The sequence below is a fragment of the Argiope bruennichi genome, chromosome X1, assembly GCF_947563725.1.
Source record: "Argiope bruennichi chromosome X1, qqArgBrue1.1, whole genome shotgun sequence".
Lineage (NCBI taxonomy): Eukaryota > Metazoa > Arthropoda > Arachnida > Araneae > Araneidae > Argiope > Argiope bruennichi.
In genome coordinates, this window is record NC_079162.1 from 90,557,567 (window position 1) to 90,570,939 (window position 13,373).

A 13,373-nucleotide genomic window follows, 5' to 3' on the forward strand; every position below is an offset into this window, starting at 1 on the left:
ATCTCTGTACATAAAAGTTTCAAATTTTCTATCTATTTCTAAGCTCACAATTTGAAATATCATGACAGAAAATGAATTCTTTGCGATCATACTATGATTAAAAATTCTGGTTTTCAAACGGTTTTTGTTGTTTTTTTAGTTTTAAAAAAATGAAAATTTTATTTTTTTAGTATGAGAAAATAGCGGGAGTCTTGTTTGAGTCAAATGTAATGAACTTTTGACCAGTTTTCTTGAAGAATCGCTATAATGAAACTCATCAATGCTCAAAAAAGTTTTCCATTTTCAAAATATTACTAAACTCATGATTTATCAAAGTTATTATGAAATTTCAAAGTGAATTCCTTGCGAAACATACTGTGCATATAAAAATTCATATTTACAAGCAATTTTCGTTGTTTTGTAATTAAAAGGAAAGCTAATGATTGTTCTTATTCTGAGAAGTATAATTTGATTCTGATTTAATTAATAATTTAATGATAATTTAGGGGCTAATCCTAGAAATAGAAATTTATAAGTGATAGGATGAAACAAGAGTGGTCAGTGTGGAAGACAAGACTTAATTTACTTAAGTAATGGCCCTTTATCCTTATTTATAACAATGGAATCGTGGATAAACAAACTAACATTTTCAAAAAAGATCTTGCAAAGTGATCTTATGAACTTCACCATTTAGGTTATATATATATATATATATATATATATATATATATATATTTATGCATGCATTCAAAAAAATTCCAACTTGAGATTCTGAAAAATATTCCAGTTCTATTAGCTGAGCTCTAAAAAAAAATTTTGATATTATATGTGTCAGACCTTGAACACGATAACCAAAAAATGCTTTGAGCTAGACGGGTGAAATTTAGTATATAGAATTTAGATCAAATTTCATTATTTCTATCAAATTTTGAACGAAATTCATTCAGGTAAAGATTATTTATCCAGCTGTTAGGATATAAATTAACTCGATAACTACAAAACAAAGAGAGCTGGATGAATAAAATTTGGTGCATAGATATAAAATCTAAAATGTAGATTCTTATAAAATTTTGTACGAAATACGTCAAAGGGTTGACCGTCTGTCGGTCTGTATTTTCACAAACATTTAAACACTATAACTAAAAAACGCAATAACTTAAATCAATAAAATCTGGAATATGAATTTGTGACTATAATTACAATACTGTGTCAATCGAGGGGAGACGTCTAAAATGCATATTCGCCAGATAGATTCTGTAAAGATTCATTCAAAATATCTATATTTCAATACTATTGTTCGCCAATGTAATACAAGGCATTCGTGGTTTTAACTAAGGTTCACAATTTTATGCAAGGGGAAGGGGATAAGATCGTCGTTGGAGAGTTTACGAGGAAATTTTTTGAAAACCACCCCGCCTGGTTGAAATATGAACCTTCTGACACTAAATTATTTATTTTTTATCTTTTAAGACACTTTTCTATCAAATAAATACTTATTATTGACATTAACCCTTTATTTACCGAATTATTTTACCATCAATTTTTCAAATTTATTTTTGAACCATTAGTTAAGTTTTGGTACAGAAAAAACCCAGAAAGGAGAAAAAAAAACGTTTTAATTAATTAAAATAATTTAATTAATAATAACAGATTTTTAAGGTTATATTTAGTTGATATCTACCGCTTTCTAGTGGAAATACGTTCTTTGTGCTCTTTCAAATACTGATAGAAAAAATGGTAATATTGTCAAGATATCAGCCAGATTTAAACTGCATTGGAAAGTACCATCGGTAAATAAAGGGTTAAATTATGCATTTTTGTTAACTAAGATTCTTTTCTGAAATACGTGTATTTACTATTGGCACTAAATTTTTTGCTTTTTTTCAACTAAGATATTTTTTTTAAAAAAATGCCCTCGCTGTTGACAATAAATTATCTAAGAATAATTCAACAACTTTTCATATTTTGTTGAAAAATATTATTCTTCGTTCTCATCATTTTTAAAGTTTTTTTTTCTCCTTATATAAACCTTGTTTTGGGAATTGCTCGCACACATCTAAAGCCATCAACTGATAGATATAAGGCGTTACCGACATTCGATTTACCGACACGTTACTTTCCACCAGAACTAATATTTTATTTCCGTCAAGCACAAGTAACTTGGCTATAATCTCTTCAAAGAAGTTTTCGTCACGGAGTAGAAAAGAATTGAAAAACTGCTTTAAAATATAGCATATTCAATCAATATCTCGACGCGAGGGTAGAAAATCCGATTTCCTCATGACCCTTTTTTGTCTTTAGAAAAAAAATATTTAAAAAGCATGTATCTTAATAATAACTAGAAATACTGCTATCTTTTCAAGTGTTTCTTTGTATTATCCGATCATAAAGCTCTGAAAAATAACTATATTTGTTCAAACGTAAACATGTTAACCTCGTTAACTGTTTTTACGTTTCGATACAATGCAGAATTTTTTGTAGACTTAAAATTTTATATTCTTGTTTGAATAAAAAATAATTTTTGAAAGGATTGTTTACAATCATAGAAGCAAATATTTATATTTCTTCGAAGAGAAGAATCATTATTTTTAAGCGAATTTCTTAGTATTTTATGAAGTCTTCTTTTAAAAACATGTTTAGTATTAAGTAAGAAGTTATTCATCAATTATAGTAAAATGCCATACAGAAAAATTTCGATTACCACAGAATTCAACGTAGTGGCAGAAAAAAAATACAAATCAACGTAAAGATGTTTTTTGAATATTTTTTAACTTTCAATAAGGGACCGTCAAATACATCTTAATAACCAGCTGGAGTAGTCTTCCGAAAACTTTTGTGAATATTTACTTCCTGATAAAGATGTTATTCCCCTCATTAAAAATTATCGACCGTTTAAATTATTGGTTGATAAAAATTATACAAAAATCTCCTTCTCCCCACATAAAAATTGTGGACTTCGAGCAAAACCGTGAATGCCAAGAGTGCTCAGATTTTTATTTCTTGCACGAGCGCTTTGTGCTTAGTAATATAGTGTAGGAAACCGAGTATGCATTTTGGGCGCCTTCTTGTCAACGGATTGATTGAAACTAAAATTTGATGCAGAACTATAACATCAAAATCACGTATCAAATTTCATTTATTTAATTGTGTTTTTTTAACTATAGCACTTATATCCATGTGAATGTACAAACCGACAGACAATTAATAATTTGGCAGATTTAATTCACCATTTAATAAATATCTACATTTTAGTTGCTAAAACTGTATACCGAATCCATTTATCTCTTTATGCTTGTGCGAGATTCGAACTCTTAACGTTAGGGTTCATAGCCGAGTAACATAAACACTAGACAAAACTGAGCACTCCAAGCCGGAGGTTGTTATCTGGATTATGAAGTTACCACCACATGCTTTGTAGTTATAATGCTCACATGCAGTTGGACCAGACAGAAAAAAATCCTATGAATAAATTTCGTTCATTTGATAAATGTTTACGAATTTGTTGTTAAAACAACACACCAAATTTCATCCTTTTAGCTCAAAGGATTTTTGAGTTAACGTGTTCACAGATAGACAGGCATAGTTTAAAAAATGTGATTTGGGGGCAAAGGGAGGTTTAAAATGTAAAGATTCGTTAAAATCTCGGAGTCAAATTTCTTTACATTACAATACGTTTTCTTTGTATATATCGTGTACAAAAAGTATAAAGCATATTTCTGTACTTGCAAATAACTGATTTACTTTTTCAAAAAGATATATATCTCATTTTATTATATGTTAAAACACTTCTTTTTTTATTTGTGATTGAAGTTTTCTAATTGCATTTTGGAGTTGATAAATAAAAATAATCTGTAATTTACTGTACTATAAAACAATCTCTCAGTTTACAAAACTTTAGGCATGTCTTATCCATTTCTAATATATATATATATATATATATATATATGGTTCAAAATAAAGAGGATTATCCAAAAATTCCTCCTGTGATGCTTCAAAGCGAAAATTAATATAACTAAAGTCAAATAAATCGGAAAAAAAAACGAAGAATGTTCATTGCTTCATAAAAAATCAATCAAAGATTCATGAAGTTAAGTTCACAATTTTGTCTCACTTCCTGGCCTGATTTTTACTAACTAAATTAAGTTTTCCTGAAACAAAATTGCCTTACAAAGTTCAATTTTTCCTCGCGTACAAAATGCGTATTATTTCTCACCAAGCAAATAAAATAAAAATATTTCACGAAATAACTTTATTATCCTTTGCTCTTTTTAATCTGAAATTAAAGGATGGAAATTATCATTAATATTACCTCCATGTCAGAAGCTAACAGCACCACTATCTCCCGATACCATGACACAATTAGTGTTATATCTCCAGAGTTCCATGTGCTTAAACTGTGAAAAACATACTGAAACCCTAATTAAGATTCGAAGAGGAAATTATGAGACAGGTTCAAATCGTGCACAAGTTGATAATCAGTCCCATGCCATAAAACAAGCAAATAAAGTAAAATGTAGATTTACCAATCCCAAAATGACTGGCCATTAAACTTTTAATGAAGTAAAAAGCCGAAATACAAATTTCGATTTATACCCAGCCCCGAGACTTAATACTGTTGTATTAAAATCTTCAGTTCGTTCATTTCGTTTGATACTTCACGTCGTCGCGTTCGGTATAAATAGCCTAGATTTTTCTCTCTCTCCAACCCAAGGTGTGCTCGGAATAAATAAATGAAATGGCCGGGATTTAATTCACTATTGCAGTTCACCTGGGGACATTTCATGTGTTTTCCTGATTCCTCTGGGAATCACGTGATTTTAGTTTCTAACACTTGTTGGTCATGCAAATAGCATTTCTTCCTGCTTTTTTTTATGAGATTTTCGTAGTAATACCTGGTATGGATCTAAGATTCTGCGAGATAATCTACGAGAAATTCGAGCACTAAAATCTGCGTGCATTGTGTAGGGTTAAAGTCCTAAGTTACACGCATATTAAAGACTTGTTTTTTTTTTCTAATTTTTCTCCTGGCTTTGAACCGCAAAAGATTATAGTGGTTTCTTGATCGATTTTCATATTACCATATTTACAAAGAGGAGTGTGTAATTTCCCTATATTCGAGAAATGGAGTTTTCAAAATGTTTGTACGGGGCAACATGCTACTAAAAGTAAATTCATTCTTCATTTGTTCTAGAAAATTTTCTTTAGTCCCCTCCTCCCCCTAAAAAAGAAAAAATTTCATATATTTGAGGAATTAGGTATTTGAAATGTTTGTTTCTGGGGACGTAAAAGATTTTCGATTTTATTATGCATCAAATTTTTGTTCAAATGTCTTAGGAAATTTTGATGAAGTTTTCTCTTCATCTTTTACGTGTTACAATTTATTCATACACTTTTCTTCGAAATGTGATCCACAAATTTGCTGAGTCATAAATATCAGCTTAAAATCAAGTAACCTTAATTTAGTAAAATATATTCATTTGTTCTGAAAAACTTTCCTTAGTCCCCCCCCCAATGGAAAATTTAACTATATTTGAGGAATTGGGTATTTGAAATGTTTGTTTCTGAGGACGTAAAAGAGTGTCGATTTAATTGTACGTCAAATTATTGTTCAAATGCCTTAGGAAACGTTGGTGAAGTTTTCTCTTCGGCTTTTACGTGGTGCAATTTATTCATACATTTTTCTTCGAAATGTGACCCACAAATTTGCTGAGTCATAAATATCAATTTAAAATCAAGTAACCTTAATTTAGTAAAATATATTCATTTGTTCTGAAAAACTTTCCTTAGTTCCTCCCCCCCCAATGGAAAATTTAACTATATTTGAGGAATTGGGTATTTGAAATGTTTGTTTCTGAGGACGTAAAAGATTGTCGATTTTATTGTACGTCAAATTACTGTTCAAATGCCTTAGGAAATTTTGATGAAGTTTTCTCTTCATCTTTTACAAGTTACAATTTATTCATACATTTTTCTTCGAAATGTGACCCACAAATTTGCTGAGTCATAAATATCAGCTTAAAATCAAATAACCTTAATTTAGTAAAATATTTTTAATGTATTTCTATCATTAATGTCCCTATTTACCGAAAATATAAACTTTGGTTTCAAACATAACTGGTTTGCAAACTGGTAAAAAATATTTGAAATGCAAATCAAAATGTAAAACTTATTTTGCATATTTTTATGAGGCAGTTTCATCAAAATCTTAAATTGTATATTTAAAAATTATAAACTATATAAGCATTTAGAATAAGTTACGATTTTTTTAAAACTTTTGTTTCATAGAATGTCAGTATGCTGACTGAAAAACAGTGATTAAAAATGCCTTTTTAATCACTGTTTAAATTTGGTTACCTGAATAATTATTGAAATTCACTCAAAAATATGTTATATCATTCTCCTCGAAAAACAATTATTTTTAGATTTTATAACGAGAAATTGTACTGAAAAATATGCTGATCACTTTCATTGAAAAACAATTATTTCTATCTGAATAGTTCATTGGTAATAAAAAAAAATGTTCATATAATATGATATGAACAGAGAGCCGCGCAAGTATTAAAACGAAATGATTAAAAAAATATTACAGAATTTTTAAAAAATACGGGGGAGGGCATTTTGCGTTGAAAAACGATAACAAATATTAAATTTAGAATTTATCGTTAAGTCGTGGGAGGTGTGAAGATCTCATTAAAATATTTTTCGGTTCAATAAATGTTATATCATGTTTCGATGACTGTTGTTTTCCATTATGTATGAAAAACAAGGTGATTAAAAAGTTATAGCGAAATGTTGAAAAATGTGAGGGGGAAGACACTTAGCTTTGACAAACAAGAGCAAATACAAAATTTGCATTCTCATTTTATGAGCAATTTTGTGGGAGATCTAAGTATTTTATTCACGCAGTTTGAGCAATTTGTTCCATAAATGTGATATCAAATTTGCATTCTCATTTTATGAGCAATATTGTGGGAGATCTAAATATTTTATTCACACAGTTTGAGGAATTTGTTCCATGAATGTGATATCAAATTTGCATTCTCATTTTATGAGCAATATTGTGGGAAATCTAAATATTTTATTCACACAGTTTGAGGAATTTGTTCCATGAATCTCATATCAAATTTGTATTATCGCTGTTTGTCATTATCAAGTAAATTCATTTAAATAAATTCAAATTTTCTTGTGTTGAAATTTCATAATCAATAATTTAGATTGCATTTTTTCAAAAGGCATATTAATAAAGTTTAGCACTCATGAAATAAAATTCTTTAAATTTTGAGCTTATTTCTTTTTTATTCCTAATCAAACAGTCAGAAGCGGAAAATATTTTATTTAAAACTATTGTTCACAAAATGAAAGGGAAATTCAAGAGGCTGTTTTTCGTACACAAAAATAATTTGTGAGTGGTTAAAAAAAAGATGCAGAATTGTCAGCTATGTGAAATAGGCGTTATCGATTGGTTGACGAATATTCAAATATTCTGAAGCATATGATTCAAAAGTCACACAAAAGGATACACAAAAGACAAATCAAAGCAATGAAAAAATATCTATAGTGTGTATGCGTTATACAAATAATTTATACCTCTCTCTGTCTCTTAATATAGCGATAGAATCAAAGAATAGCTCTTTATCTACGTTCTTAATATTAATTATTTTCTTATCATTTGAATTTAAATTTAATTCCAACTTTTGAACTGGGCGGGTTCTTATTCCCCAGAGTCTACACACACCAAAGTCAAAATGTTTGTTTAAAATCGAGCGAAAATTCTATTTACAACTCTCTTTTTTTTCCTGCTCTTTGGGCTTACTATTTGGGCTTGGTTTTGACTAACAAAAAAAACGTAATAATCACCAACAATTGAATTATTTTCTTAATAATCATGAAAAGAATAAAAGATGTCATTTAAATAACCCATCACTTGCTTTTTTTTCCCCCAGAAAATGTGTAACATGTTTTTACATATTTTTAACCTTGAAAGAATTGTCAGTATATTAGAAGAATGTCAATTAGTTAAAGATTTTGTTAATGAATACAGAATTGCTAAAAACGCTATCGATCAGTTTTATTAAAGAATTAATGAAACTGGGACGTTTTCAGATATCATACTGGCCGATCAGCCAAAACTACTGCAAATTAGGACTGTTAGATACGTATGTCTTCAAAAAAATGCTGTCAGATATTTCTATAAATTGGCACGACACGTGCCCAGAAAAACACGCCAAGCAATGACCAGGACATCAAACCGTATTAGATTGCTTTTCCCCAAAATACGCGTAGTCTTCCATACAATGCCACCGGCAATAAAATACGAAAGCATATCTGTATCTAAACTATGTCTTTTTTTCACAATCCACAATACACGTTCTTTCGGATTTTTTGTTCAGTTATTTGTTTGAGGTGCAATTCATCATGTTATTGCTTTACATCCTGACTTTTTGGGAAGATTTACTCATCTCTGTTAATAAAATTTTAGAACATTTTAGGTTTCTTCAACAATACATTTTGTTCCATTCAATCCTTCAAAAACATTTTTTAATTACAAATTTCATACAATACTTTGAAAAGATGCATTATAAGGATTCTGTTTGAAACCGCCACATACTAAATGACTTTACAAATTAAAAAAAAGAACCAATATTTCTCTGCTCATTAGCAAGTGAGCTTCAATATTTAGAAAAACGCTTGAAACAATTAAGCAGTTTTGTCCTAATTGCCTTCGACAAAAGCGTTTTTAAAATGAAGAGAGAATGATTAATTTTCGAGTTGGAAAGTTCCTCACGAAGGTTTGCGCTTTTAAGGCTTCAGGACAGCATATAAAGTCCTGAAGCCTTATAAAATTAAACGAAATAAGCCTGCATAAAATTAAACGAAATTTTGAGTTTTTCTGCCATAACTTCAGAAAAAATGACAGTTCAGATTTAATTTTCACACCTTTTTAAAACTTTGAAAAACTTTCTTTGTAACGAGGCTAATTTAATTACCATGGAATCTTTTCCTAAATTATGAGAAATTTTTAATTGATTTTATTGTTGTAATGAACGCCAAACCGTTTTCAAATATTTAATCGTGTGATTTTTTTTTTCATTGTTGGAAACTAAGGGGGAAAATTTCTTTTAATTTTCTGAGCAGTTTACATTAGGAATCGGAAATTGAAATTACATTTCTACGAAAGGCAACTAGCAATTTGAAACAGATTATTCAAACATTTAATTTTTAGTAAATATGATGCTATCTTACTTAAATTCCTTACGCAAACTCCTTCTTTGTTGAGGAAATCGTAAATATTAAATTATGCATCGAATATTTAATTTAAATTAAGCATAAATAATATTCCCGAAGAATCAGCTGTTCCGAAAAATTGACTAGTAAGTATTTAAATATAGATTGATAAAACAAAAACATACAGAATTATTTCTTTCAACAGTAAATAGTGCATTTTCCAGAAGTAAATGGATGATAATTATCCTTAATTTTTATGATTAATTATCCTTGATTTTTTACAATTGATAATCCTTGATTTTTATGATAAATATCCTTGATTCTATGAATTTAATACACGCTCATGCGATACATATCAAGACCTTCAAGCTAACATATTTTTACTGTCCGTGTTGACTTGATTGTAAGTCTCGCTTTTATAATCGAAAGGTTCCAGGCTCGAAACTCGATTCGTTGTATATGTGGGTATGGTAGATATTAAATGTGACTTCGAAGGACAACCAACTTCCCGCTTGTATCACATGTAAGTACGGAGAGGGAATATATAATATCGTCCTCGTCCGCTGACCATGCCTAAGAATTGCAAGATAGCACCCATATAGCTTCAAAACAAGACTTTAATGTCACAAATATATCATATTTAACAGCGAGGGGCACATTGTTTTACACTGTGTTTTTGCGTTACAAAACTGTGTAAAACATTTCACTCACTTGCAAGATCATGTGAACGTAAAATGACTGCGAAATTTATTATCTTTTTCCTTCTTACAAATATTTCCAGATTGTAAATTCAACTTTAGTACTTAAATTTTGATTTTTCTCCTTGTGTTTAAAACCTAATATTATATAAATGAATGAGGGAAAATCAAAATCTTGCGTTAATTGAAGCGTTGGGAACCACAGTAAATCAACCCACAATTATTGCTAAACTGAACTAAGCGTCATAGTTTTAAATACTAAACGTAAACCATTTGACGAATGTTGCCCATAATAGCACAAAGAAGCTAAAACATGTTTGTTTCATTCTGGTTTTGAAAGAACACATTTGTATTTCAATATGAAGCCTAATTCAGTTTTGAAAAATTATGGGTTTGACTACTACAGTTCCAAATGTTTCAATTATGGGTAACTATTTTCATGAAATGAATCTTTTTCCAAATTTTTATACCTGCTTCAATTTTGTAGGTACGGATTTTTGAAGGAGATTATGCTCAAATATAAGGTAAGTGTTATCTACTCATTAATCACTCAGCACCAATGCTTTTAAAGCCTTCATTTCACTCCGTTTCTGCGGATTTAATGCTTGTCTTTTAATTATTCTTATTATAATGATATGCCTATTCTAGCATGAGGAAAATTTTCATAAAATAAATCTACGAATCAATTGATGATTGATCGTATATCAAGATACACAACGCTTATAAAATTTAATATCTGCTTTTGCATTAAAGCAATCAAATTAATCATATACTTCATTTTGGCTTTTTGATCCTATGCGAAGTAGCAACTTCAAAACGAGTATTTCATTCAAACCAATTCTTTCATTTTAAAAAATGTCTAAATCAAAAATCTTTTGCTGTAGATGGGGCGTGTTAATAAAGTAATGAGACTGGTTTTTTAATAATTTTCATTCAATTAAAATTACTCTCTCACAAAATATCCTTCAAAGCTCTGGGAAGTCAGAAGGCATTAAAGAATAATTTTTCAAATTCTCTAAGCCTTGCTGGAACTTGGATACTGAAATTATCTTCACTTAGTCAGTTCCGGCTGTTTCAGACTTTCTAATGTCCCAGAATAAAGAGCTTCAGGTGGATTTTTGAATAATGAGGATAAAAGAAAGTTTCACGGAGGATTAAGAGGGATGAGGAACAACAGAGATTTTCTTCCTGCCCTCTTGGAACATATCCCTCGTGTAGTTCTTTTGCTTGTACAAAAGGTTTTTTCAGAATCATGTTCACACCGAATTTTTTTCATCTCCAAGTCATTAGTTAAAATCTGATTAATGGTTTTGTGATTGAAATCCAAAAATTTACCATTTATTCTAAATGTCAAGTGACGACAAGAGCGTAAAAGATCCCGAATTGTGGCAATATTTTCATCAGTTGTTGTGGACGTAGTCATCCCATCTTGAATCGAGTGTATTTCTACTGAAAATGCCTTAAATATCAACAGAAAACCTAGTAAATTGACAACAAATTATCTTCATGGGCTTATTGAAGCTTAGAAAAAGCTCCTTTTGCACTATATTCAAGACTGGAATGAAGTCTGACAGCATGATGTCACTCAAAATCGATGTCACTCCGAATCAAAAAAAATCAGTCAAAATCTGATTAATGGTGTTGTGATTCAAATTCAAGACTTTACCGATTATTCTGACTGTGAAGTTACAACAGGAGCAAAAGAGATCCCGAATTTTGGCAATATGTTCATCAGTTCTTCTAGGCGTAGTCCTTTCGTCTTCAATCATTTCTTTTTCTTTTCAAAGTGCCTTAAATTATCTGAAAACCAGGGCAATTGACAAAAAGTTAACTTCATGGGCTTATCGAAATCTAGAGAACGCTTCTTTTGCATTATCACTGGAATAAAATCTGATTGTATGATGTCGTTCGAAATCGATGTCACTCATTTCCAGAAAACACTAGAAAAAAGACAGTTAAAAAAAATAAAATCTTACGGACAGCTATTTGACAACAAACTCGTACTGATTTTATCCCGTTTTATCCAACTTTTCCTTTAAACGTTGAGGTCACAGTGTCAGTCTCGTAACTTTATTTGCACACCCCCTACAGCACTTGAAAAATTAATATTGGTTATGAATGTAAAACAGCATGGTTGATTGTTCAGTCTCGATTTTAAACTTAAAGGGTCTTTCCTTTTATGATTTTCTTTATATTTTTTAAATTAAAAAAGCTAATAAAGTTTCTATCTTATTAATTGAGCTTTGTTTAACTTTACTTTCCAAGGTATACTACTGGATCTATTATTCCATTTGCATTCAGTTTTGATTTACTTATATTAAATAAATGTGGTATGTGTAAATATGTAATGGCAATGTAAATGTAAAATATATCCAGGATTAAATGTCATATTTTTAAAAACTTTTGTACGTCTGTACAAATATTTACGAGAATGAAATATTTCTTGTATCTCATATTTCTGGTCTTATTGGAAAATTGTTACTCGCTTTTTAAAAGTGTGAATGATTTATTTTAGGATAAATACGGCTGGAAAGTAAACCCGAGCAATGTGAGTTTTCATTATCTAACATGAGAGTGTTTTTGTTCGTGTAATGAGATTTGTTTCTTTTAACTTTCTGTTAATAGATAGTTTTTCCCTTAATTCAGTGAAACTTCCCTCTTTTATTTGAATTTCTCTGTTTTCCTAATTTTTCCAAGACATGCATGTCTTCGGATGCGAAAAAAAGATTATTATTCGCTATTTTTCGTATTACTCTAAAGCAGAGCTTCTTAAACTTTTTTATTTCGTCACTTCTTGTTTGGATGAAAATAAATTCGCGGTCCCTCTTTCATCCAGACTAGTAGGAGGGTTCTTCTCTCGACTATTTCCACAATACAGAACGTTTTGTACCAAATGAAAGGTAGTCAAGTAGGGGAAGATGTCTTTTTAAAAGGAAAGGTGTCTATTTGTATTTTTAAAAAAATTAACTCGGGTTAAGTTAACAGTTGTACAATTCAAACTCTATTAAATCCAAATGTTAATGTATATTAATATACTGAAGTTTTTAAATTGATTAGTCTTCATTTGAAAGGGACATAATAATGTGTTGTTGTTTTTTATTTATTTTGTAGTAAATGTCACGGATAGATACAATATGGTTTTGCACCTTGGGACTAGGAAAAAAATGACAAATAAAAAAGGAAAGAAAGCGAAAAAAATATTTATTTTAAAACTTTATTCATGACTAATTATGGCAATCATTATTATTATAAGCAGATTTGGCATATTTGATAACCTAAAGAATATATTATCTTTTTTTTTTTCCTTTTTTAAGTAAAATTATTTCAGCAATTATTTTTTTAAAGTCTACAGATAAAATGGGGAATCAGTTTGTGTGTTTCAAAAGAAAATATGGGATATTAAGCAAACCTTGTTTTACCTTGGAATATTCTGAGGTATTTCATGTTATTTGTCCTCAAATACAACAATGT

General features: G+C 29.6%; 1 protein-coding gene across 6 annotated transcripts in view; it reads left to right on the forward strand.

Moving 5' to 3' along the window:
* LOC129958356 (serine/threonine-protein phosphatase with EF-hands 2-like) overlaps positions 1-13,373 on the forward strand; it is a 136,712-nt gene that overhangs the window by 85,825 nt on the left and 37,514 nt on the right. For 4 of the 6 annotated variants that reach the window (XM_056070786.1, XM_056070788.1, XM_056070787.1 and 1 more), the window contains 2 exons: positions 10,390-10,426; positions 12,418-12,450. In XM_056070786.1, coding sequence (XP_055926761.1) covers positions 10,390-10,426; positions 12,418-12,450 — 70 coding nt within the window. The remainder of the gene's footprint in view (positions 1-10,389; positions 10,427-12,417; positions 12,451-13,373) is intronic. The other 2 variants (XM_056070789.1, XM_056070791.1) reach the window with 1 other exon arrangement.